The sequence below is a fragment of the Vitis vinifera genome, chromosome 4, assembly GCF_030704535.1.
Source record: "Vitis vinifera cultivar Pinot Noir 40024 chromosome 4, ASM3070453v1".
NCBI lineage: Eukaryota > Viridiplantae > Streptophyta > Magnoliopsida > Vitales > Vitaceae > Vitis > Vitis vinifera.
In genome coordinates, this window is record NC_081808.1 from 12,074,708 (window position 1) to 12,101,379 (window position 26,672).

A 26,672-nucleotide genomic window follows, 5' to 3' on the forward strand; every position below is an offset into this window, starting at 1 on the left:
AATGATGGATAATATACATGTTTCACCACTTATTTTATGTAATGTTTGGTTGAATATTAGATAAGATAACTAATATGATAACTTATCTTATCATATCATCGACCAAATATGGGATAAAATATAATATCCACTCTTCTTTGCTTTTCTTACAATAGAACAATTGCAATCTAATTAAAGCTCACCTTTATGCACTTCAAGATTGGTGTGAAATACATATCATACGGATTTAATTAGTGATATTGTATTATTTAATTATTAATATTTAAATTTTAATTAATATTAAAATGGTTTATCTTTATATAAAAGGAGAAATTATTATTTTTTTATCTATTAAACTTAAATCTTTCATCTTGTACCAAATTAATTATTTCATTAATTTGATGGATATATTTTTAATGGAATTTATAAATATGATTTATCAAATATAAACTTTCATGGGCAAACTCTCTTTTTTTAAATATATATATTATTTATTTATTTATTTTTATCATGGCCGACTCAATCTGAGCACGAATTGTACAAATAGAGTTATACAACCAAGTTACAAATCAAATTGGATGGAATTTTGAATAGATGTCAATGGAGTCACTCTCAATCAAACCTGTCCGATTTGCGCTCTTATTGATTAAGTCATGACAAGTTAAAATTGAAGGGGAACTATGCAACCATATCCGGATTGTGAAAAAACCAGAGAAATAATATTTGCCACATAGACGCCCAACCCATTCAGTGTGACATAGGCCAACAACACATAAGACATGCCACGTACCCTGTTGCCACCTCACCACTCCACCTGTATATGCGCTTAGGACTGAAAATAAAATTTGAAAAATTAAAACAATTTTAAGAAAACCCAGAAGGGCCAAAACCAACTGAACTTCAGCCCGAAGCCATCCCTTCACTGCCCCGCACCAAACCCCGTGTTTGCCATAGACATTCACCACGTGCTGTCCCCCACGTCCAGCCGATGTCCAGCAGTTTCTGCATGGTGGTACCACCGCCTACAGCGGCCACGCAAGCCCACCCCCAAACTCCCCTCGCCCGAAGATACTCTGCTCCTGCAATCTACTATTTTGGGTTTCCTTGGAAGCTTTTCTCACCTCCATGAGTTGTATCAACAAGCCAACAATATTCTTCCTTCCCTACGAAAATGGAACATCCCAATTATTCATTAATGGCAACATCCATGAAAATTAAGATGCAGAAACAACAAAGAGTTAAAATACATTTGAAGTAATATATTAAAATAATTTATTAACTTTTATTTTTTTTTATTTTTTTTTACACTTTATCTTCTACCTTTTCTCTTTTATTTTTTGCGACTCCTTTTAGCTCCTTCCTTCCCTTCTTATACAGTATGTGACAAAAATAGAACCCCCTTCGATCCATTCCTTCGTTTTCACCTGCCTCTTTCAACTTATCGGTCAAATAGGACGACAGAGCGTGCGTTATGCACCTTCTAAATCATCGTAGAATAGAATCTTAAAAATGTTCATTTCAGCCCATTCTGTCTTTACTTCTGGAAACCATGACATGGCCTCCTACCATTTTCAACACAATAACAATATCAACTAGTAAAACTCATGTAAGAAAAAAATTGCATCAATTCCAAAAATTGTTAAGTCCAGTTATTCCAAAGACTGTAATTAGATGTGGACATTTGGCTGTTGAGAAGCTCAAATATTAAGCAAACATATTCTCAATCAGTACCAAACCGAAAGTATGACTAAATCACATCACTCATACATCCACTTCAAACCTAACCCTCAACCAATGTATATTTCAGATATATGATAATATAAATTACATGCCTGCCTGGACCAAAAACCTCCTTTAAAGGTTTGAACTGCCGACGAATCATTCAATTGATCAAAAGGCTGAGATGAACTTTTGGATCTTTGCCTGTGCACGCTCCTTTTCCTCCTGTCCATCAACATCTCCAATGTTGTCATGATATTCCTATAATTCACAACACATGCACATATATTCATCAGTGTTACCTGATACACATTCCAATCACTGACCATCACAGAAGAACATGTCATTCATCACTCATTAATAAATGACTAAAATTCAGGTTTTTGTTTCATATGACTAGTTTTAATTTTTGAAACATCAGAATTCAAACAAAATGACTTCTTTATCATAGAAGTTCCATAATGCCACACAAGTGATGTTTAGAACCAATCAAGGGCAAGAAAATAAATGAATGAGTCACAATTGAAGTTACTATACAGAGGATAATTGTAACATAAAAGGGAAAAATGGGGGAAAAAAAAATCTCAAGATCCTATTTGGTTCACCATGAAATGGTATTATTTCGTAGAAACTAATACATTTTAAAATTCCTCACTTCCCCTGATAGAAGGGGTAAATTGGAGCAAATAGGAGAATATTTTTTATCTCAAAACTTATTTTGTTTTCCTTTATTTTTTTCTTTTCCCACCCTTTTACCTCATAATTTTCTTCCATCATCATTTCTCTCAAACTTCCCATGATCACAATTAAGCGATGAGAAACCAGTAAGAACATCAGAAAGCTATTTTGGTGAGGGAAAATGACTTTTGAGGACAAAGTGACTGCCAGCAAATCTTACCACCAAGCTAGGTGGAATATTACCCTCTTGGAGTCCTTAAAATAAAAAAAATAAAACAAAATAAAAAGGTTCCTTGTACATCACTCCAGGTATATCTTTAACCTTCAATAAAAATTGCATCTGATACCCTTAAGGACACAAAGCATCACCTAATTCAAGGTAGAATTGTGCTCCTGATGCTAGGGCAGGCATATCTTCATATGCACTTCAACTGCTATTAAGTGAAAAGAATATTATAAGATATATTAAGCCAAAAATGCTTAGAAGTAGCATATTTTGATCCAAGTGCAATATGTGTAAAAGTGAGTCTTCACTCAATACTGAAGATACTACGTAATATAATCCAGGAAGACCACTATATCTTGGAGATGATGTATAAAGGGGGAGTTGCAAAGAGAGGTGATACAAAAAATAAGATACATTTTATACTAGGTAATGGAAGGTGGGTAAAGTTCTTTGGAAGAATCCTTTCCAGAGCTATTCTGTATAGTCGTTGATACAGACACTCAAGTAGCATAGATGTGGGAGCAAGTTGGAGAAGAGGGTGGGTGGAATGCCTGGTTTCACAAAGGAGTGGAGACCTTTTTCAGGAAGACTACAATCAGCATCATTCTTTTTTGTTTTTTTTTTGGAAGGAAACTATGTGTGGCAAATTCTTTATTAAATCTTACTACTATTCATTATCATAGTGAAGAAGTGAGGCTTTCACAACAAGCACAGTGTGGAACCCTTGGGTTCCTATGGAGTCGAGCTTCTTTGCTTAGGAATCTGTATGCGAAATAATCTTAATGCTAGGCCAACTCAGAACAAGGGAATGGACTATACTGAACAGATGCTATATGCGTAAGGGGGAAGAGGAGTCAACTGATCATATGCTCCTAGACTACTCCAAAGTGAGAATTTTGTGACAACTAGATTTTTGGAGTGACCTAAGCAATGTACTCTTCAGTAAAAAGAAAACTTCAGTTGCCATGGTTCTTTTGTGGAGAAGAGGAAGAAAGCTTGGAAGGCCACTCCTTTGTGTATTTTCTGGATGTGTGGATGAAAAGAAATAGGAGTTCATTCGAAGACACTGAACAGTCAGATCAAGCAATAAAATCTTCTTTTATGTGTACCTTTTAGTGTGCATAGATGACTATTCCATGTCCATAATAGGCTTTATAGATTGGTTGACCTCAAAGTAGATAGAGGCAGGTTATTTTTTGTTCTCTCTCCTTTTTGCTTGCCTGATGGAACTTCTTGTTTACATCACATATGCTTTGGTGCACCCTTTTTCAAGGGTGGTTAATATATTCTCTCCTTTGCCTATCAAAAAAGAAAAAATGTGAGATACATCCAAGGAAAGCCCTAGAAGATACATGAAGTAGGACGATGGGAGGAAGGAATGAGGGCATTAAGCCATTCAACGTTAAGTAGTTATTACTTTGTGTCTTTGTGAGAAGCTAGCATACTGTGGGGCACTATAGACAATAATTTTCCTTATTTATTTATTTTCTTTTATCTGTGACTACATTTAAAAATAATTCATTGTCGAATTTCTCATTAAAAAAAAAAAATAATAGCAGCTCACTTTGGAGCCAAGCCCCCCTTTTTCAAAATTTCACTTATTGCACAGTATTGGAGTATTAACTATTGGTTACTAATTAATGGCTCAAGATACATATTACAATGAACAACTAGAGTTCTTTTTTTCCCCATAGAAGTCGGAGAAGCAGAAAGATGCATCCAGGTGTACTTTGGACCTTGTCCAGAAAACGACACACATACACACAAAAAAACACCAAAAGAAAAAAAACAAGAAAAACCCAGATTCTTAGCTCAACTTAATTTAGAAGAAGACTTCTTATACTGGCTGAAATTATCACATTATCCATAGCAGATGATGCAGCAGGTAAATACTAAGGCATTTCTGAAATTAAGGTGGAGGAGTTAAAATTAAGGGGGGAGAGAGCTGTGAAAGCGCTATGTTGCTTATTATGAGAAGGATGTTTAAAGGTCTGAAATGTGTGGGAAGCCCAAACTAGAGAAAGAGTAGCGAAAGTTGCACAGTATAATAAAAATATTAGTGAAGTCTATCAGTAATGTATTTAAAATCTAATGCATTTAGGAATATCAGAGCCTGCAGGAAGAAGAATGAGATTTTTTACATATCATTTAAATCAGGAAAATGGAGAAAGAAAGCACTCTTCAGAACTTCAACCAAAATTCTGTAATTTAAACATGTTTATATTGGCTAAATAATAAACTGTTTTGAAGATTTTTTAAGTTTCTGAACCCATGCAACATGTTGCATGTATATATAGGATGTCATCCATGGCTTAATACGAATGGAACAAGTGGGGAGGTGCATGTAGGGTATCATTTGAACATACAGTACCCAACAAGTTAAAAGAAAGATGCTGTAAAACAGGCTACGACACCAGCAATATGCTGGGCACCACAAATTAATCCCCTTTGCAACATAATGCTGAACATACAGTGGTCCCCCAAGGCTTGCTATAGATGGAGAGAAAATCTGCCTGGGGGTGACTGCAGACCTGACAGGAAGATGGGCTTTAGCCAAAGTGAAGCTAAGGAGGATGAGAAGGCATCTTACAATGAATTAGGCCCAAGTGTCGAGAAGCAGTCTGATAAAGCAAACTGAGCCATAAAAGTCCTCAACAGGTGCATATGGGGGGCCAGGGCCAGCCCCACCTTTTCTGTAGAGGGCCAAAGTCACGATGGGCTCTCTAAGTCAGCGCCTTGCAAGCCTTAAAAGGAGAGAGTCTCTTGTAGGCTGGGCCCCACTATTTTAGAGGGGCAGCCACACAGTCCAGAGGAGGGCCCCATGTTGTTGGGATCAAGGATGAAAACATCAGGATGAATCAGCAATATCTCATCGATTTATTGGGTATCAGACAGCCCTAACACGATAAGTGGGGCCAATATCTCTTTCTTCCAAAATTCTGGAAAATTTTCCCATTTTTCGCCAATTTATCGGCAATATATAGATATTTACTGATCTTTCAGTAATATGGACAATTTTTTCGGTGCCACATCAGCACCACATTTCCATTTAATACTGTTGAGAGAGAGAGAAAGAAGAAAAACCTTAATTCTCATTCATGTAATGTCTACTTACAATTGAGAGATATATATATACAAGGCTAGGAGTCCTAACTACCATACATGTGACCTATATTAACAAGGAAAGATAATATACTATAAATACATTATATTCAACACTCCCCCTCAAGCTGGAGCATATACGTCATATGCACCAAGCTTGTTACAAATATATTTAATCCTAGGACCTCTGAGAGATTTAGTGAAGATGTCTGCTAGTTGATCATTTGAATTGACAAAACTTGTAGCAATACATCCTGATGCGATCTTCTCTCTAATAAAATGATAGTCAACTTCAATATGCTTGGTCCTTTCATGAAAGACTGGATTGGATGCAATATGTAATGCAGCCTGGTTATCACAGATGAGTTTCATCTGTTCATCCTTTCCAAATCTCAACTCCTGAAGAAGATGTCTCAACCATATGAGTTCACATGTTGCCAAAGCCATAGCTCGATACTCGGCTTCAGCGCTAGATCTGGCCACTACATCTTGTTTCTTACTCTTCCAAGATATTAGATTACCTCCAATAAAAACACAGTACCTTGAAGTGGAACGTCTATCTGTGGGTGAGCCAGCCCAATCTGCATCTGTGTAACCAACAACTTGAGTATGACCTCTATTCTGGTACAATACACCTTGGCCTGGTGTACTTTTGATATATCGAAGAATACGGATTACGGCATCCCAATGGCTATCACATGGTGACTGTAGGAATTGACTAACAACACTCACAGGAAAAGAAATGTCTGGACGAGTAATGGTGAGATAGTTCAATTTACCTACGAGCCGTCGATATCTCCCGGGGTCTCCTAAAGGCTCCCCCTGTCCTGGTACAAGTTTGATATTCGGATCCATAGGTGTGTCTACCGGTTTACAGTCTAACATACCGGTTTCTTCCAGGATGTCTAAAGCATACTTCCTTTGGGAAAGGACCACACCAAAACTGGATTGAGCTATCTCAATTCCCAAGAAATACTTGAGTTTCCCCAAGTCTTTGGTCTGAAAGTGGGTAAAAAGATGTTGCTTTAGTTTCTGAATACCATCCTGATCACTGCCTGTAATGACGATGTCGTCCACATAAACAACCAGATAAATACACTGCCCCAAGGAGTTATGATGATAAAAAACTGAATGGTCTGCTGTACTGCGAAGCATGCCAAACTCTTGAACAACAAAACTAAAACGGCTAAACCATGCTCGAGGAGATTGTTTCAAGCCATATAGAGAACGGCGTAACCTGCACACTAAACCAGACTCCCCCTGAGCAACAAAACCAGGAGGTTGCTCCATATAAACTTCCTCGGCAAGATCACCATGAAGGAAGGCATTTTTAATATCCAACTGATAAAGAGGCCAAGAACACATAGCAGCCATGGAGAGAAGCAAACGGACAGAAGCAATCTTGGCAACAGGTGAGAATGTGTCACCATAATCAGAACCATAAACTTGAGTATAGCCTTTAGCAACTAAGCAGGCCTTAAGGCGATCAACCTGACCATCAGGACCAACCTTAACTGCATAGACCCAACGACAACCAACTGTAGATTTACCAGAGGGTAAAACAACAAGATCCCAAGTGCCATTAGAGTGTAGAGCAGCCATTTCATCCACCATTGCCTGTCGCCAGCCTGGATGGGAAAGAGCTTCATGGGTGCTCTTTGGAAGAGAAACAGAGGATATAGCAGAAACAAAAGCAGAATAGGGTGAAGATAATCGATGATAACTCAAAAAATTGTAAATAGGATGAGGATTACGAGTAAAGCGAGTACCTTTCCGAACAGCAATGGGTAAGTCATTAGGAGAAGGCAGAGCCGGGGCAGGTGAAGCCGAAGGGATAGGAAGTGAGTCAGCAGGTGCCTCAGGAAAAGGGAGAGGAGCAACGACACGAGGGCGACGATGATAAACCTGAAGTGGTCGAGGGGGCATAGCATCAGGTGGGGAGACAATGGGAATGGGCAAGACTTCAGAAAGATGAGTCTCAAGGGAATAACAACGATAACCCTTCTGAAGTCTGGAATATCCCAAGAAGAGGCACTTCATGGCTTTGGCGGTAAGCTTGTCCTGTCCAGGAGTGAGAATATGAACAAAGCAAGTACAACCAAAGACACGAGGAGGAAGGAAATAAAGTGGTTGGTCAGGGAAAAGAAGGGAGTGAGGAATCTAATCGTGTAAGACAGAGGAGGGCATACGATTAATCAAATAACAAGCGGTAAGAACAGCGTCCCCCCAAAAACGAAAAGGAACGTGACTATGGAGGAGGAGAGTACGAGCTGTCTCAACAAGATGTCGATTCTTGCGTTCAGCTACCCCATTTTGTTGAGGAGTATGAGCACAAGAAGACTGATGAAGAATCCCATGATGAGACATAAACGAAGTAAATTGGGCTGAAAAATATTCCCTGGCATTGTCACTGCGTAACACACGAATAGAAATATTGAACTGGGTTTGGATTTCAGTATAAAATTTCTGGAAAATAGAGAATAACTCAGCTCGATTTTTCATTAAAAATAACCAAGTACATCGAGAATAGTCATCAATGAAAGTGACAAAATACTGAAATCCTAAAGTAGACGCAGTCCGACAAGGACCCCAAACATCAGTGTGGACAAGCTCAAAAGGAGACTTTGCCCGATTATTCAAACGCTTTGGGAACGAGACACGAGTATGTTTCCCAAGCTGACATGACTCACACGGAAGCGACGACAAAGTGGAAAAACGAGGAACCATCTTCTGGAACTTGGAGAGACTAGGGTGGCCCAGACGATTGTGAATGAGGAGAGGAGCATCAGTGGAAATGCAAACTGCAGGAGATGAATCTGAGGTGAGGTGATAGAGGCCTTGAGACTCACGTCCTATGCCAATCGTCTTCCCCGTACTCCGGTCCTGCAAGGTCACAAATTTATCAGAAAAGGTAATAGAACAATTAAGAGTATGAGTGATTTTGCTGATGGAAATAAGATTAAAAGGACATTCAGGAGTATAAAGGACAGAAGTGAGAGGTAGAGAAGGCAGAGGAAGGGCCAAACCAATACCTTTAGCCACAGTTTGAGAACCATTAGCTAAGGTAACAGTAGGTAAATCAGAGGTAGTAGTAATAGAGGAGAAAAGATCCTTATTACCAGATAGGTGATCAGATGCTCCAGAATCTAGAATCCAGGGTCCAAGAGAAGATGTGTGGGTAAGGCAAGCAGAGGCATTACCAGGCTGGGCAACAAAGGCAATAGAAGCCTGAGATGTCTGAGATGCGGAGGAGCTCGGAGGCTGAGGCAGCGGAGAATCAGAGGACTGGGCCATATGGGCAGTGCGAGGAGGTCTTCCATGTAACTGATAGCAACGATCGCGAGTGTGGCCAAGTTTATTGCAATAGGTGCAATGAGGACGTTGGCCTCTCCCTCGGGTACCACTGCGTCCTCCTCGAGAGGTAGTTTGAGAAACTAACACAGAAGAATCTGAAGCGCTATCAAATGGCAAAGTCTGAGTGGACGAGATACGGAGGAGGCGAGCAAACACATCATCCAAGGACGGAACTGATGAACTACCAAGAATCTGATCACGAATAGGCTCAAGATCCGGACGGAGGCCAATAAGAGTAAGGACCATGAAGAACTTGTCAAGCTGTGTTTGTTGAGCCCCAACATCAGGAGTAAGAGGCATCACAGTCAAGAACTGCTCTTTAAGAGAGGCAATCTGACCAATATAAGTAGATAGATCCAAGTCCTGTTGGCTGAGATGGACAATAGCAGAAGTCACCTTATAAAGACGCTGGATATCATTCGTGTATAATCCTTTGGCCTGAGTCCAAAATTTAAAACAAGTTTTATAGGCCTGAAGATGAAGAAGAATCCGGGGATCAACAGATTGCCATAATACACTACATAACTGTGCATCTATCTTCCTCCACTGTACGCGGTCAACCTCAGGGATATCTGCCTCCTGGGTAACCAAGTGATCCTCATATCCTTGACCCATAAACCAAAGTTCAACAGAGGCAGACCAGGAAAGATAATTTTCACTGCCAACCAATTTCTCTGAGGTAATCATATGAGATCCAGAGATAACAGAGGTAAAGATCTGATTTTTGGTGGTCATATTCACGTATTTGGATCGAAGAGAGCCCTAATACGGCTTCAGATTGCGGCGTGGCACCACCGAAAAAGGGAGACGGCCTCAGATCGCGACGTGGTACCACTAGAAAGGTAGAAGAACACTTCCCAAGGCACGTGCAGGGATTGGGGTGGAGAGAAAGTAGCCGGAACTTCGCCGGAAAGGCTGTTTGGAGGGCTGACGGAGACAAAAATCCCCAAAAGAGGTACGTGCAGGGCTCGGATGGGAGAACCAGGTAGGTAGGGATGCTGGTCGGCGGCAGACGAGGCTGGAGGAGGAGGCACGTCGCCGGAAAAGGCCTCACGCGCCCTCACGCGCCGGCGCGTGAGATGCAGTCGCCGGCCGGAAAATGGCGCGTGGCCGGCGCGTGGATCCTCTTTTGGTGCCGGTGCCTTCACAAAAGTTGGAGATCTCCTCCAGGCGCTCCTTCTGGTATGGTCGGTGTCGGAAAAATAGGTCGCCGGAAAATTTCGCCGGAAAGTTCGCCGGAAAATTTCGCCGGCGGTGAGTGGTTTCTAACGACGTTCCGACTGACCGGAAAGTATTGGGAGATGGGAAAGGTGACCGGAATGAAACACGGTCACCGGAAGGTTGCCCGGAGTTGATGACACGGGAAACAGGAAAGAATTAGGTTTTCTTCCCTAGCTCTGATACCATGTTGAGAGAGAGAGAAAGAAGAAAAACCTTAATTCTCATTCATGTAATGTCTACTTACAATTGAGAGATATATATATACAAGGCTAGGAGTCCTAACTACCATACATGTGACCTATATTAACAAGGAAAGATAATATACTATAAATACATTATATTCAACAAATACCAAAATTCTAAATTAATGGGTATTGGGCCAAATGATGGCCTCAGCCTCACCAGCCCGCAAGTCACATATTTGACAATGCAAGGGACACCACCTCATTAAATAGGCGATTATTTTCTTCTCTGTTTCTGGTGTGGGATTGCTTTTACTTGAACGAGAAAAAAGCAATTTAAAGCATTAACTTGAACAAGAAAAAAAACACTTTAAAGCATAACACGACCAAGGTTTGAACCCAAGTCCTCGTGTTTGCGATGAAAGGCCCATGCTATTGGACATAGCATTGCATTTGCACAAGAAATTATATATACACATTATGAGTATCTTTTATATATTATAAATTAATTAAAATAAAATTATTTTAAATAAATTAATTTTAATTATCTTACTATGTCTTTTGTATAATAATTAAATATAAGTCAAACGTAAATTTATAAATAAAATTTTCAATATTTTAAAATAAATAAATAAATATATATATATATATATCATTTGTTTTCTATTCTTTAATATATTTAAACTAAATATATTATTATTTTAATATTAATATGTTTTCAAATTTAATATATTATTGCCTAATGTTACAAGTTTATCATACATATATCAATGTCTTCATTAAAACAACTTCAATACATGTATTATTGTTTTTTTCCTATCTATGAGTTTTCATTAATTTTCATCCCACTATATTTGTTGTCAAAATTTTCACCGATATTTCCCAATATATCCCAATATATTCATAAAATTCAACTATCGATATATTTATAAAAACTGATATTTTCATCCTTAGTTGGTATGTGCCAAAGATAGAGCAGAGGAACCCATAACCCTTAATTTGTAGAGAGGGTTGGAGGTCCATGGTGGAATCTAGAGCTTTCTTCTTTGTGAAGAGACACCAAACCCAAAATGTCCTCTACATCTTGGTCGAGGCTTGGGGGTCCAATGACCTTCTTGTCATGGAGGACATTGATTACCCAGGTGTCCATCACAGATGAGGCTCTCATAGCCAAAGCTTCTAGGATCCCAAGTATGACACCTGTCTCTATTTCTTTATTTTTCTCAAAGTACTGAAATCTTTAAGAAGTTTCCAGCTACACATATCTAGAATTCTTGTCCCAATATTGAATTCTAGGATACCAAAATCTTTTCCAAGGTTGCTTATTCATATGGGAAGCCATTAGGGAGAAGATTTTGACAGTTGATCAGGTGATGAAAAGAGAATGGGCATTGGTCAATATGTGTTATTTCTGTTGGGTGAAGGAGTTAGCCAGTCATATTCTAGTTCATGGTCCCAAAGCCTGGAAGCTTGAGACCTTGTTCTAGCTTTATTTCATTTACAATGGATTTTTCCAAAATCCACTCAGATTGCTTCTTCTAAGTTGGACCAGGACTAAAATGTAGTTTAAAAATATCTGAGGAAAATGTGGAATTTGGTGCTCTTTTTCTTGTTTTGGTGTATATGAAACAAGCACAACAATAGAATTTTCAAGAAGGAAAATTCAGATCAAGTGTTGAAAGACTATCTCTTAAAACCCTCTTTTTGAATGGCTTTAATTCTTAGAGAGCTAACCTTTCCCTTCTGCCTGCCTATCAAACTTGGGGCAAAGGAAAAGACATACAGCAAATGATTTTATGCAGGATGTGGCACTAAATAAAATGGCATGGCAAAAGGGAACATGTGGATGACTCAAGTAATTGGTGCAGGAGGGAGGGAGGGAGGGAGGGAGGGAGGGAGAGAGAGAGAGAGAGAGAGAGAGTTAGTGAATCAAATTGATTTGGATATGTCCTGAACAATTAAATTCTAAAGACCTACGTTCAAACTCAGCACTTAAAGCCTATGTTCATTGTGTGAAGTTCTTATTGAATTATTTCATGTCCATAGCCAAAGACATATCATGCAACTTTTGACTTTTAGAAGGTCATATGCATAACAGCATAACAATTTCTTCCAAGAAATTTGCTCATTACTTTCTCTTTTATAGGTAAAAACTATATATTAAATTAAAAAAAGTCTAAAAAAGACATAACTGAAATTGGTTTATTACTAACAACTGTTTTCCATAAAATTTATATAATGAATGTTTTCGACAACTTAACCAAAGCTCCAAACTGAATGAAATATCACCACTTTGATGACAACCCAGTTTACACCAAAATCAAACTTCAAAAGCATGGCCATCATCTATAAAATATAAATATGAAATAAACTTCAAAAAACAAAATAAATAGATGGTTAATAATATCAAAAAATTACCTGAAGTATATCTTTGATGTCCTCTTTGGTAATTCTTTGCTGGTTGAGTAGTAGTTCAATTCTCGCTTGCATCCGGGGATTCCTAAAGCATTAGCAAAGTCAAACAGAGGGATCAAGCAGAGATCATGATCAAATATGTAAATAACGCTGCATAGACAAACAGATAACAATATAACTTGGAAGCAAAAACTTACTCAGAAGACCAAAGATGACCCAGAATGATTGAAATCAACTGCAGGATAAAAAGGTTTATGCATCAAGGAAGAAAATATTGAAAGCTCTAAGTAGAAAAACAAAATCCAATGCTTAAAATTGAAAGGAAAAAAAAAACCAGAAATTAAATATAGGATCTTGTTATACTATGGGTACTTAGGATAAAATTCATAGAAGTGACTTAGCTTATCATGATTAACTTTCTGTATGGTTTTGGAGATAATAGAATGGAAGACCATGACTGAATAATTTCATCAAACCAAAATTACTAACACTATGTTAAGCCATCATTGGTAAGCTCAGACCACAACCATTTTTCTAGTCCATATAAAACTGGAACTAGAATATTCCAGATCCAAAAGGATAATATGAACAGAGGATGATATTTTTTGTTCATAAAAACATGTGACACATTCATGCCTTTTTTATCACATTTCATTTTCATTATTAGGAAAGCACCTCATTAAAATCCACAAGCAGACCCATACTCATTAAGGACAATTAATCTAGAAAGGTAACTCCATACTCCATGCAACAAAGATGGAATTGAATTTTCATAAACAAATGAAGCAATTTGGCTCCTACTTATGGCCTTTTGGATCTGAGACAACTCCTTAAGAAGCTAAATGTGAAGGTTGAACCTTAAACATTTTGATCATTTCAACAACAAAATTTTCTTTCTTATGGACTATTTTTTGACAGCCTCACCAACACATAAAAGACCACTGACAAGAAAATGATGTGTAGTGCATAAGAAAAGCACCACGGAATGTACCATAAATCATGCATACACAACACAAGCAAAGCAAAACAAAACAAAACCAAACCTAAAATACACATGCACACATATTCTATCTCTAGGGTCCACCTGTTGAAATTTTATATCTACTCCAATTTTTCCAGCAGACCAGGTACTTTTGCTTTACCAATCAAAAAAGGAATTAGAAATAGATATCGTGTTGACATCCACTAAATTCAAAAAGCCCATGATCATGGGTAGAAGGGCCTGGTTTGGAGTGGAATCCAAGTTCTGAATTTTCTATTGAAGAGATCAAGGGATGGCTAAAAGGTATAGATCTAGAGAGAGGTAGATGTTTCTTCAATTTGATGAAGTTCAAGGAGCTCTTGGCTGTTAGGAGTAGAAGCTTGCAGAAAAGAGAATGTTGAAAACCCTACCGCAAGGTTTAGAAGGAAATGGGAAGGGGATGCTTTCTAGAATTGCACAATAACAGAGCCAAGTCATTTCCTTCAATGTGCCACGTATATTGGGAAAGCAAACAATTTCTTGTTGGTGTTCCTAGTAAGGAAGACCTTGGAGTACACAATCCTATCTAGGCGAGTCCTCCTGCTTTAGTGTGTATGAAAGCACTTTCGGACGGAGGATCCTCAACAATGGTGGGAAGAATAGTTTAGAATGTGAAGGGAGTGTTCTCCACAGTAGTGAAAAGAAAGGGCTCAGTTTGAGGTGGGAGACACAATGCGGATCCAAATACAATAAAGGGAGGTGATACAAAGGTAGAGCGCATGCAGCATTTTTTTAGTGGGTAGATGTGTAAGGTGATTTCAAACATCACAAATTGTGTCGTCGATTCTTACTTTTAGGAGATTTCCTCCTTTGTGACCGCATTCCTAATTTTGTTCCTTTAGGAAATTTTAGTCATGGCGACTGCGTTCCTGATTTTTATCATTTAGGTGATTTCGGACTCAAACCACTTCTCATCTATTCTAGTTTCTTTTAAGTAGTTTGGGCCTTAGACTGCATCCCATCTTTTTGTATATAAAATGAGGGATGCGATGGCCGATGATAGAAATCTCCTAAAAATAAAAAACTAGGAACGTGGCCACGATAATCGAAATCTCCTAAAAATTAAAAAATTAAGAACGTGGCCACGGAATCTCCTAAAAATAAAAAAATTAGGAACATGGCCACGATAACCGAAATCTCCTAAAAGTGAAACTAGGGACACAATCGGGATGACTAAAATATCTTAAAAGCAAAGAAGTTGGGACATGATCGCAATAACCAAAATCTCTTAAAAGTGAAAACTAGGGACACATCCATAAGAACCAAAATCTCCAAAAAGTGAAATTAGGGATGCAGAAAGTGGATCAAGTCAATAGAATCCAAATGAAATGAAAATGGCTAACCAAAATGACTAATGATCATGATGGATGAATGCCTAAGATGTTTGGATCACAAGGTCCATAACCAAAATGCATTGCCCATATACAAAGGAACACCAAAAGGCCCCTCTTAGAATAAAAGTGAAGGTAAGCAAGGTGTGGAAGGCTACATATATAAAAATGGTCCAATTGGCAAGCAAAGGATAACTCATAGTGCAAAGGTGAAGGGGAAAATGAGGCTCATGAAAAAATGGTCACCCATCCTTTTGATCTATTTCCATTCTAACCAATTCTAACATTCTTTATCATTCCAGAAGACCACAATACCACTAATTGCCCCCAAAGCATTTCCTACTCTCAATTTAAAAGTCTTCCTACCCTTAGGCTCCATTGACATTTCTTTAACTGTATTTCCCATAAACATGCCTTATCAACTTTCTAAGACCTAATGAAAGATTTAATAATCTGCCTTTTTTCCCTATCATTAGCCTTTCTTAAATTACAAAAGGAATTCTGAAATCCATTGATAATGTCTCTTTTCATCATTCCTAATTCTCAACCATCCTTTCCATTCCCGCTTTCTTTTCCTTTTGTTCCCCTATAGTTCATAGAGCATTCTATATTCAAAGTTCCTTCTTGATTTTTGAAGATATAAAGGCCTTCCTCTTCTTTGTTGGAGCTTTCATCTTCTTCCCCTTGCCTCCATCTTTCTAATAAGGGATATCTTTGCTTAAAACCCATCAATTAACATGCCTAGAAAACTACTAAATGCAACCAACTTAGAAATGGACAAATCATTAGAAGAGTAAGCCAATGCCCTTTAAGAAACCAAAGACTCCTTCCTCTTTGATCCCTTGGGAGATCTTATGAGAGGGAACTCCAACAATGGGGACAATCTTGGAATATCATCCTCATAGGCCATCCCACATCTTAGCTACCCATGCATATCTTTGGTAGATACAATGGAGAATAGTGTGGGGAAAGCCCTCATCTAAGGGCTCATCCTCACTCCTCACACCACCTATCCGTCCAAAAGTTTACTTTCTACCCATTTCCCACCTTGAAGATCATTCTAACTTTAAAGTCTTCCCATCCACTTCTAAATTCTAATAGCCTTCCACACTCCCATCCCATACCTTGTCCTCACTCCTCTAGAGCACCATACCCCACTTCCTCCCATACTTCCCTAAAATTATCCACCTCCAAAGGGAGTAACTCTCACAAGCAAATCTCCATTGTCACTTGCAAGCCAAGCTTTGCTAAAGGTAGAATACCCAAACCCCCACTTTGAATCTTTTGGCAAATTAGTGACCAATTTACCAAATGTGGCTTGCTCTCAAGGGCTTTTCCCCCAATAGAAGTTCCTTTGGATCTTTTCTAGCCTCAAACCTACTTTCCTAGGAATAGTGGAGAGGACAAGAAGTAAATTGGCAAATTAGAAAGGGTACTCTTAATCAAAGTCAGTCTTCCTCACTTTGATAAGTATTATCTTTTCCACATAGCAAATCATTTTTGAAATTTCTCCTCAATCACATCCCATACTTTTTTTTTTTATAGATAAACGCACAAGGATATATTAGATAAAGGGTGCTTGAAAGGCAACCCAGAGCATACAGGGAGTATACAAGCGTCACCTAAAAACAGGAAACAAAAGGGACAAGCACTCACCGGCCCTCAACAAGAACCCAACCAGTCCACAAAGTTAAACAAAGTTAAGGGGCCTACAACTATAGAACATCCCATACTTGAGATTACTTGAAAGGAGATTACAACGAAAGACCAAGATATCTAGAAGGAAGGGTCCCCACTCTGTACCACAAGACTCTAGTAAGCTCTTCAGCATTAGCAATCTCCCCATTAGGAATTAACTCACTTCCCTCCAAATCGATCTTGATGCTTGAGATTGCCTTAAACCACATGAAAGCCCAATTTAAGTACTTCACATTTTCCATTTGAGGCATCATAAAGGATAAGAGTCATCAGGAAATAGCAAATGGGACACCTCCAATCCATCTCCTCCTCTTCCCCCAATTGAGATACCTAACATGAATCCCCCGTGCTTTCCCTATTTAGAATAGAAGAGAGCCTCCATAGCTAGGATAAAGAGATATGGAAATAAAGGATCACCTTGCCTTAATCTTCTAGAACTCTAAAAGTAATCAGAAGGGGTTCCATTTACCAAAACAGATAAACAAGCCATTGAAATGCACCACTTGATCCAACTTATCCACTTAAGCCCGAAACTTATTTTATCTAAAACTACTAATAAGAACCAACTGACATGATCAAAAGCGTTCTCAACATCCAACTTCCAGATAATTCCCTTACCTGCACATTTCATCCTAGAATGTATTACAATACCTTAGTGGCTTCTTTATATACTCTTATTTATAAATAAAGTAGCATAATGTTATCATATGTGAGCTAGAAAATTCTGCAAATTCATGCCAATTAATTAGTGCTCAGAGGAACATGTCCAAAGAAAACCACTAACCTGAAGAGTGTAAAGTCCAACCTCCAGCCGTCGGTTGTATCTTTCATCTTCATCCATCTATTAAATGCAAGGCACAAAGATTGGTACTAAATAAAAGAGGAAGTCCTCATAAAATGGATTTATATTCTTATTATGGTAATAAAAAAGGAAACTATGAAAGAAAAGTTAAACAACCTCTAAATCATCAAGTTTAAGTTGGTTCATCCGTTCGGTCTCAGCTTTAACTCTGTCCGAATATCTGGATAGGATTAAAGTTCATGAGATTCTAATATAAGCCTTACACAAAAGCTCCCCGTCAGGTGTGTGGGTGTTCTATGGTTAGAAAGGAGAGATGGTTGTTAAGTTTAAACAAAAGCAATTCATTAAGCCATTTCACTTATTAAAAGATAGAAACAAAGAGCTAGTGAACACCTTATGTAAAGTTCCATAAGACGGTCTATCTTTTCACACTCATTTTCCACAAACTTACTCAACAATCTATCCCTTCTAGAACCCCTCAAGATTCCACCTGCAAAGGACATACCCAAGAAACTCAATTGATTTTTATCATTATAGATGAAAAGAATGCACTTACAAACTGTGAAACTAATGGACAGTGCATGCTAATGAATAAATCCAATATAATACACATTTATATGCTTCTATATTTAGGTAATGAAATTCTACCACTTGAGCACAAAATGATTTTTTTTTTCTACCACTTGAGCACAAAATGATGAAGACAATATTCCTCTTCAGAGTATATGAATATTTATATAAATAAGAAACTGTTGAGTTCTGATATTCACTTGCCTTCTTACCAAATAATGATGCAATCAATGATATAATACGCTCTTCTAACTCTTCTTGGTAGCGTTCTTTCTTATTCTTCTTGCTCATAGGAATCTGAAAAAAGACGTGAACAAATCATAGAATCATAACCTTCCAATTGGACAAAATCAAGCAATTAAAAAAAAAATTATAAGCAACAAATGCAATTATATTAAAAAGCACCAAAAATGACGCAACAAAGTACACAAAACATATAAAAAACAAGCCAAAAAGCACATCGAACCAAAGAGAACACAAAAACAACACTCTCTTAACAAGAATCCAACCACTCTACAAAATCAAATAAAGACATAGAACCTATCTCTATGTACATCTTCACCCATGAAAACAAAATACTAAGGAAAGAAATCTTCAAATAATGATCTGAATGCTCTTCATTCTCAAACGACCTTTAACACAAAGAGACCATGCTGCTCTAGGAAAGCCTCCTTAACTATTGCAGCTTGCACCCATTGGACACCAAAAAGAGCAAACAGCAACTCCCAAAGAACACTAGCCTTGGCATAGTGGAGGAGGATGTGATCCATGGATTCTTTCTCTTCTTTACAAAGAAAACATCTATTTACCATAGACCACTCTCTTCTCTGAAGCTGATCAATTGTAAAAAAATTCCTAAGCTAGCCTCCCACACAAAAAAACTAACTTTGGAAGGGACCGGAGGGTTCCAAATCACACTCTCTGGAAAGAAGAACGTTTCCCTCAGTTCCAAAGCAGCACATAAAAGCTTAATAGAGAAGTTGTTTCTCAAGGTCATCCACACCACCTCGTCTTCCCCGCTCACTATCAACTACTTCCCCTTGTAACCTTGAAAATAAATCCTTTACAATGTCCACCTCCCAATCATTTAAAGTCAAGAGAAACAATGGTTCCAATGGCCTTTTTCCCTTGTCTAAACCCACACATCTGCAACCCCTGCCTCTTTGAAACAACTAAGGCATATAAAAGGGAATGAAACACTTAGCGGTTCATCCCCATACCATTTTGTTTTCCAGAACTTCACCCTCCTCCCATAACCCACCAATAAAAAGAAAAGAATTACAATAGAAATTATTCCACTCCTTCCTGATAGATTTCCAAAGCCCAACCCCATACCCAACTCTTACTTCTCAAGATTCGCCAACCACCCTCTTCCTCCTCATATTAACCACTAATGACTTGATTGCAAAAGGCTCCTCTTTCAATTGCAAACCACTAATTCCATTTACATAAAAGCGCCTTATTCAACAATTAAAAACGTTTAATACCTAACCCCTCCCCTCCCCTCGCCCCCTTTTTCTTCTCCAAACACATTATCGACTACTTCACAACGTGTATCTTTTTCCCCAATGCTCCACCTCCCCGAAAGAAATCTCTTTGAATTTTCTCCAACCTCAATTTGACTTTCCTCAAAATATTGAATAAAAACAAAAAACAAATGGTAAGGCTAGATAACGTACTCTTGATTAACGTAACCCCCCACCCCCACAAAAATAAATAAATAAATTGCCTTTGCCTTTTCGACAGAGTCTTTTCAACCCTAGCCGCCATTGCTTTAAAGGGAGCACCCAGAGGCAAACCTAGGTAGGTAGCTGGAAGTTTGCCTTCTTTGCACCCTAATTCTGACACCAACTCTTCAACATGATCCAATCTAGCAATAGGAATCAAATCACTCTTATCCAGATTAATTTTTAACCCCGATAAAGCTACAAGAGTAACCAACATAAATGAACCATTTCATCTTAGGAAACCTCACAAAAAATAAGAGTGTCATCCATAAACAACAAAGGATACACCTCCTCCCTTTTGCCACCTCCCCCCCACAACCCAAAACCTATCTTAACTCCCGTAAGATAACCACCCTCCCTTAGGGCCTCCATCACAATAACAAATGAATAGGGAGATAAGGGGTGCCCTTATCTCAAACCTTTAGAGCTATGGTAAAAACCCGAGGGAGTGCCATTAACAATCATTGAAAACCTTGCTAAGGATATGCAACATTTAATCCATCCTACCCATCTCTAACCAAACTTCATCTTCTCAAGAACCAAGATCAAGACATGGTCATACACCATTTCAATGTCTAACTTATTACTCTTCAACCTAAGAATCTATGGCCTCATTTGCTACATCAAGAATTTGTCTACCCTCTACAAGTGTTCCATAATATCAAGATCACCTTACCCACCACTTTCTTAAGTCTCTTACCTAAAACCTTTCTAAATGATTTGAGAGATTTTAGACCTATCAGTTTGGTGAGAGGATTGTACAAGCTGCTTGCAAAGGTCTTAGCTAACAGGCTAAAGAAGGTAGTGGGAAAGGTAGTGTCATCAACCCAAAATGCCTTTGTTGAAGGAAGGCAAATTCTCGATGCTGCGTTAATTGCTAATGAGGCCATAGACTCTTTGCTGAAAAGGAATGAAAGTGGAGTGTTGTGTAAGTTGGATTTAGAGAAGGCTTATGATCATACTAATTGGAATTTTGTGTTGATAGTGATGCAAAAAATGGGCTTTGGGGAGAAATGGGCTGGCTAGATTAGTTGGTGTATATCCACTACTACATTTTCAGTTTTGATTAATGGCTTGCCAACGGGTTTTTTTCAAAGCACTAGGGGGTTAAGGCAAGGGGACCCCCTATTCCCTTACTTATTTGTGATTGGGATGGAGGCTTTAAGTTGTCTCATTAATATAAGGGGAAGGAGTGGCGACGATCTCCAAATTACTCACCTGTTGTTCGCTGATGATACACTGGTTTTTTGTGAGGCTTCCCAGGAGCAAATGTCTTTTTTAAGTTGGTTGTTAATGTGGTTTGAAGCCATTTCAGGGCTGAGTATCAATTTGGATAAAAGTGAATTTTTTTTTTTTTTGATAGATAAAAGGATGTATATTAAACAAGAAGATGAAGCACCAAAAACAGTGCCCTCAAAGTATACAGGGAGTATACAAAAAAGCCCAAAGACACACTCCTAAGGAGAAAGGATAGCAACACACCACCTTCCCTTACTTAGAGCCTAACCAATCTAAAAAACTTACAAGAGAAGAAGGGCTCAAAACTAAAGATATCCTAACGCAAAACCAAAGATTACATACAAAAGAATATTTCAGTCTTTGAAGCAAAAACTCCTCATTCCCAAAAGCTAATAAATTTCTTTCCTTCCATACTGACCAAAATATACATAAGGGGGTCATTTGCCAAGCCTTCTTTCGAACTTTCCCCACAAACGGTCCATGTCATCCAAGAACAGTTTCCTTCACTATACACAATAGAGTCCAAGCCACACCAAAAAGGGAGAAAAGAAGATTCCACAGGACCCGTGTCTTTACACAATGAAGTAAAAGGTGATCCACCGTTTTTACTTCAGAGAGACATAGAAAACACCTATTTGCCGATGAGAACCCCCTCCTTTGAAGATGCTCCAAAGTTAAGACTTTACCCCAGTGGAGTTGGCGCTATGCGGTTGAAAGGGAGTCCTTGTGGAAGCTTGTTATTAGTAGGAAGTTTGGGGAGGAAGGAAGAGGGTGGAGTACCAATGAAGTAAGGGAGGACTATGAGGTGGGGTTTTGGAAGGAAATTAGAAAGGAAGGTTCCTTGATGCTTAAAAATATTACTTTCTCTGTGGGAGATGGTAGAAGGGTGAGATTTTGGAAGAACAAATGGTGTGGGAATAATACCCTTCATGATTCTTTTCCTTCTTTGTTTGCCTTAGTGGTTTCTAAAGATGCGTGGGTAGCGGATTGTTGGGATTCCTTGGGGGAAGAGGGAGGGTGGAATCCCCGTTTCTCTAGATCTTTCAATGATTGGGAGGTAGAGGCGGTGGTGAGGCTCCTTTCGACTCTTCAAGGAAAGAGACTAGTTGTTGGTTTGGAGGACAAGGTGGTGTGGAAAGAAACAAAGAATGAGATTTTTTTTCTATTAAATCCCTTTATAATACTCTTGAACCTAGTTGTGCAGTCCCGTTTCCATGGAACATCATTTGGAGCCCTTGTGTTCCTACTAAGGTGGGTTTTTTTGCTTGGGAAGCTTCATGGAGGAAGGTCCTAACCCTAGATCAACTCAAGAGGAGGAGGTGGAACTTAGCCAACAGATGTTTCCTGTGTTGTGCTGAAAAGAAGACGATTAATCACATTCTTATTCATTGCTCCAAGGCGAGGGTTTTGTGGGACCTTGTGTTTACTTTGTTTAGTGTTAATTGGGTCCTTACGCTTTTGGCCAAATACACTCTCTTAGGTTGGCATGATTCCTTTGTGGGCAAGAAGCGTAGAAAGGTTTGGTTGGCAGCTCCTCTTTGTTTATTTTGGACGATTTGGAAGGAAAGAAACAGGATAACTTTTGTTAATGAGGATTTTTCGATTCAAATGATGAAAAATTCATTTGTTTGTAATCTTTGGTCTTGGTCTAAGTCTTGTTTAGATGTAGGACCTTTACCTTTAATCAACTTTTTTGATTGGTTGGGTTCTAGTTGAGGGCTGGTGAGTGTTTGCTTCTATGTGTTCTTGCTTTTGGCGTCTCTTGTATACTCCTTGTATGCTTTGAGTTGCCTCTTAAGCACCCTTTTTCTTAATATATTTTCTGTGTGTTTATCTATCAAAAAAAAAAAAAAAGATAACCAAGTAATTAAGCAATCCTTCATGTATATTTTGTTTGAACTGGTTAGAGTGTCTTTAGATGATTGCTTCTTGTCCATGATGTACTTTGTGGAGTGGTTAGGTTCTAAGTTGTGTTGTGGTTTTTTTTGTACACCTCACCTTGTTTCTTGGTTTTTTAGCCTTTTGGCATCCTTACATACACCATCTATACCTTAATGCACCTTTTTTAGGCATTGTTAATACATTAAATTTTTTACCTATTAAAAAAAAGACCACTAGGGATTATAGAAATAGAAAAGAAAGGGTTTTAAAGAGATAAAAATAATTGATGGCTTACAAGGAAATTACGGAGTTATCTGGTTGTCTAAAAGAGAGGGAGATTCCCTTAAAGGGGATCTCAAGACCCCTCTATTCGAGGAGGAAGTTGATTAGAGGTTAAAATCCATATTTAATGAATTAAAGAAGGTAATTCAAATTCTAAACTTTCTTATAAATTTGTAAATGTGAGAGCTCAAAAAAACCAACTTTAAGTCTTTGGAACACAAGCTAGGTGTCCTAGAGGATAAATATCTCATTAGAAGGAGATTCAGGTAATTTTCAGGGTCATGCCCCACAAGGGCACTGCAAGGCTTAGAGTTAGAGTGGGTTTGAACCCAGGAAGAGGAGGTTAGAGATAAAGCTCTAGGTCCAAACAGCAATAATACTATGGCTACTTTACTGAATATTTAGGAATTAACAACGGGATTTTGATAAAATTTTCTCAGGAATCCTGCTAGAAGGGGATTGTTAACCAAAATGAGAATTCTAACTCCAAGTGCTCAACAGGGTGGATTAAAGTAGGAAGGTGTTTTGTTGTTGATTGGTGAATGTTTTTGGTTTCGAATTTATTGATCCATTTTTCCAAGAAAATAACAGACCAACTTATAGAAGATCACTGAGAGAATCCTGATTAAAAAGACTAAAGCAATTCATCAATAACAATCTAGTCTACAAACAAGGCATGGAAAATTTTTAGATGCAGTTTGTAGAAAGGGAAAATCTAAGGGCACTGTTCATAAACTTAACTTCAACAAATACTTGTAAAAAAAAAAAACCTTAACTTCAACAAAGCTTGAAATCACGACAACAAGAATCCTCTAAACAACAAACAATAAAGAAGGCCTTGAATCAAGATGGTGAAAGTGGATTGGATTGTTCCGTGTGCTTGTTGCTTTTGCTAGTTGGATAAGTAGTCCAGAGCCTATTGGGAGTTAAGATGAGGGGTTCCATTATCCCCATTCTTCTTTACACTTGTAGTTGTTTTAAGTAGTCCAATAATATCATCCAAAGTCCCATAATCCTAAACTTCCCATGTCCATCACCACAAACTCCATTAAACATGCAATGCTTTACAGGCTATCATCTTCAAGGCATAAACCTAAACACAAATCATAGAGAAATGAAATGGGGATTGGGCACTTGCCTTACCCATGAAAGCCGCAAATGCAGTCTTCAAACCCAACACATCCACAAACCGCTCGCATGCGGGTGGATACTTTGTCATCGCAAAATCAAGTGCTCTTATGGCGGAGCCATAAGCCAACTTCTTCTGCTTCATAATAATGATCATCAACTCAACCCCCTCAGCTCTGACGAATCTTTCTTTATTCTCCAACGGCATCAACAAGCAACACAAGCAATCAAACAAATTCTCCACCATCTCCTCCTCATCTGCCGTCTTCGGGTCCCGTGACTTGTACATTGCCACCGCCTGAAGCACCACATCAACCCCATTCATCTGCCCCAACCGCCGCTGATTTGCTGCACTGTTCTGCAACAAAATGGCCAAAATCTCCGATGCATACTGCTTATTACTATCGAACTCCCTCACCTTTATCTTTCCCAACAGCCACCGCATCAGCTTAGTCCTCTCGCACACCATCTCCGCCACAGCCGGCTTCACCTCAATCAAATTCTCAAGGGTGGCGAGGGTAGCATAGACCGCGGCCATCTCATCCGGGTCGAACTCCGACAACCGGGTCAGATTCTGAACCAGAAGCTCCAAGACATTATTCTCAATCAACGCGTCCACCAAAACCCTAGCCGGCTCGTCATTGTCCTCCAACACGTCCTCGTCCGTGAGGTCTTGGAGGAGCCCAACGACGTCGACGGCGATGTCGGAGTTGTCGTGCGACAACAAGCCGAGAATAGAAGGGATCACGTTGAGATTTACCAAATCGGGATAAAGTTCAGGGCCACCGGCGAGGGTCTTAAGGCGTTGGATCTCCTCGTGGAGCTCAATTTCGGAGTCAGCGAACTTATCGGGTTGATCCGGGTATTTCAAACGGGCTTCGATATTGTCACGGAGACGGCGCTCGAAGGCGAGGACCAGCCTTTTTAGGGTTTTGAGGTCGAGAACTTCCACAGTGGTTTGTGACTTCTCTACGGCCTCCAGGAGAGAGAGGTCAACAGAGGAGGCGTCGGTGGTGGCGGTGGCGGCGGTGCCGTTGTCGAAGGGTTCAATGGCGTCGTCTCGTTTGCGCTTGAGTGCGCTCCGGGCGTTGGCGAGCTCCATTGCCTGGAGGAGGACGTTGTAAACCCTACTATCAAGTGTCAACAGACGAAATGGAGCTGAAAGGTTCTGGATATAATCAGACTGGGCTCAGCTGCGAGCATGCTCTTGGTCCTGGATTCATTGGACTAATTCGGCCCGCAAGCCTTTGTTTGGCAGGTTGGATCTAATCTGCACCGAGGGCATCCGTACAACCTGAGTGGGTTTGATCAAGGATGAAAATATCGGTAATCACGGATATATCGGTAATTCGATTTTACGGATATATCAGAGATATTTTTGGATATATCGGAGATATATTGGCGGATATTATTGGTAGGCTTAAAATTGTTAAAAACTCATGGAAATGCAAGAAAAACCTCATAATAATATAATTAGAAGTATAATAGACATTTTAAAATTGTTTTATTGAAAAATTTGATATATATATATATGATATAATTTGTGATATTAGATGTAATTATATCATGTCGATCTATAAAAAATGTTAATTTCGTAATTGTTCTCATTATAAAGTCACATCAAATACTTCATTTCATTAAATAACAATAATTTGTACACATTACATTGCAATGTCCCTTTAGTACCAAAATGAGTTTCGATGTGGTTCAATGGGATTGATAGATGAAGGAACCCCGGCTTGCTGTTGGAGACAATATTGGTACCAAGTCAATGAGCCTCGATAATATTGGTTATAAATTCTAACATGCCATGCATATATCTCTTGAGTCCTGCTTACTGCTTCTACATGGATAGGATACTCAAAGTTCACCCATGTGTTAACGCCAAATCCTTCTTCCATCTGATATGGAATTTGGTATGGCATTTGTCTGGAAGGGGAATAATGCGACATACCATACTCTTCATCTGTTGAACTTGAAGGTTGACCATAACTCATCACATGAGGAGGGTAGACGTTAGCCTCATTCGAGGAGTCACTAAATTGAGTTCCTATACTCATAGATTCAAAACTCCCTGAAAGTAACTCCTCGTTATATGGTTCATCATTCATTCTCTT

At 38.8% G+C, this 26,672-nt stretch overlaps 1 protein-coding gene across 10 annotated transcripts; it reads right to left on the minus strand.

The window, feature by feature from the left end:
* Positions 1-591: 591 nt before the first annotated feature.
* Positions 592-25,842, minus strand: LOC100241064 (uncharacterized). 10 transcript variants are annotated; one of them, XR_009465492.1, is made up of 9 exons: positions 24,566-25,839; positions 18,511-18,595; positions 18,122-18,218; positions 17,885-17,948; positions 17,711-17,767; positions 13,074-13,111; positions 12,880-12,961; positions 1,812-1,959; positions 592-1,142 (listed from the first exon to the last, which is right to left on the minus strand). XR_009465492.1 is itself a non-coding variant. In XM_059736322.1 (8 exons), the coding sequence occupies exons 1-8, from the start codon at positions 25,655-25,657 to the stop codon at positions 1,870-1,872; spliced, it is 1,569 nt and encodes a 522-aa protein (XP_059592305.1). In that variant the 5' UTR covers positions 25,658-25,840; the 3' UTR covers positions 1,587-1,869. The 10 variants fall into 10 exon arrangements, 3 of the variants coding, with proteins under 3 accessions (XP_059592305.1, XP_019075127.1, XP_059592307.1); XR_009465494.1 differs by lacking the exon at positions 592-1,142 and adding an exon at positions 3,712-3,901 and having other exon boundaries at positions 1,889-1,923; positions 24,566-25,840; XR_009465493.1 differs by lacking the exon at positions 592-1,142 and adding an exon at positions 3,712-3,901 and having other exon boundaries at positions 1,889-1,959; positions 24,566-25,840.
* Between the last annotated feature and the right edge of the window lie 830 nt (positions 25,843-26,672).

Bases quoted from the DNA above. Each gene is read 5' to 3' on its own strand.
- LOC100241064 (XM_019219582.2), bottom strand. From the start codon at position 25,657: ATGGAGCTCGCCAACGCCCGGAGCGCACTCAAGCGCAAACGAGACGAC. The intron at 18,219-18,510 runs GTAAGAAGGCAA...TGTCCTTTGCAG, and splicing joins ATTGATTGCATCATTATTTG to GTGGAATCTTGAGGGGTTCT. The intron at 17,949-18,121 runs GTGTTCACTAGC...AATCCTATCCAG, and splicing joins CTTATGGAACTTTACATAAG to ATATTCGGACAGAGTTAAAG.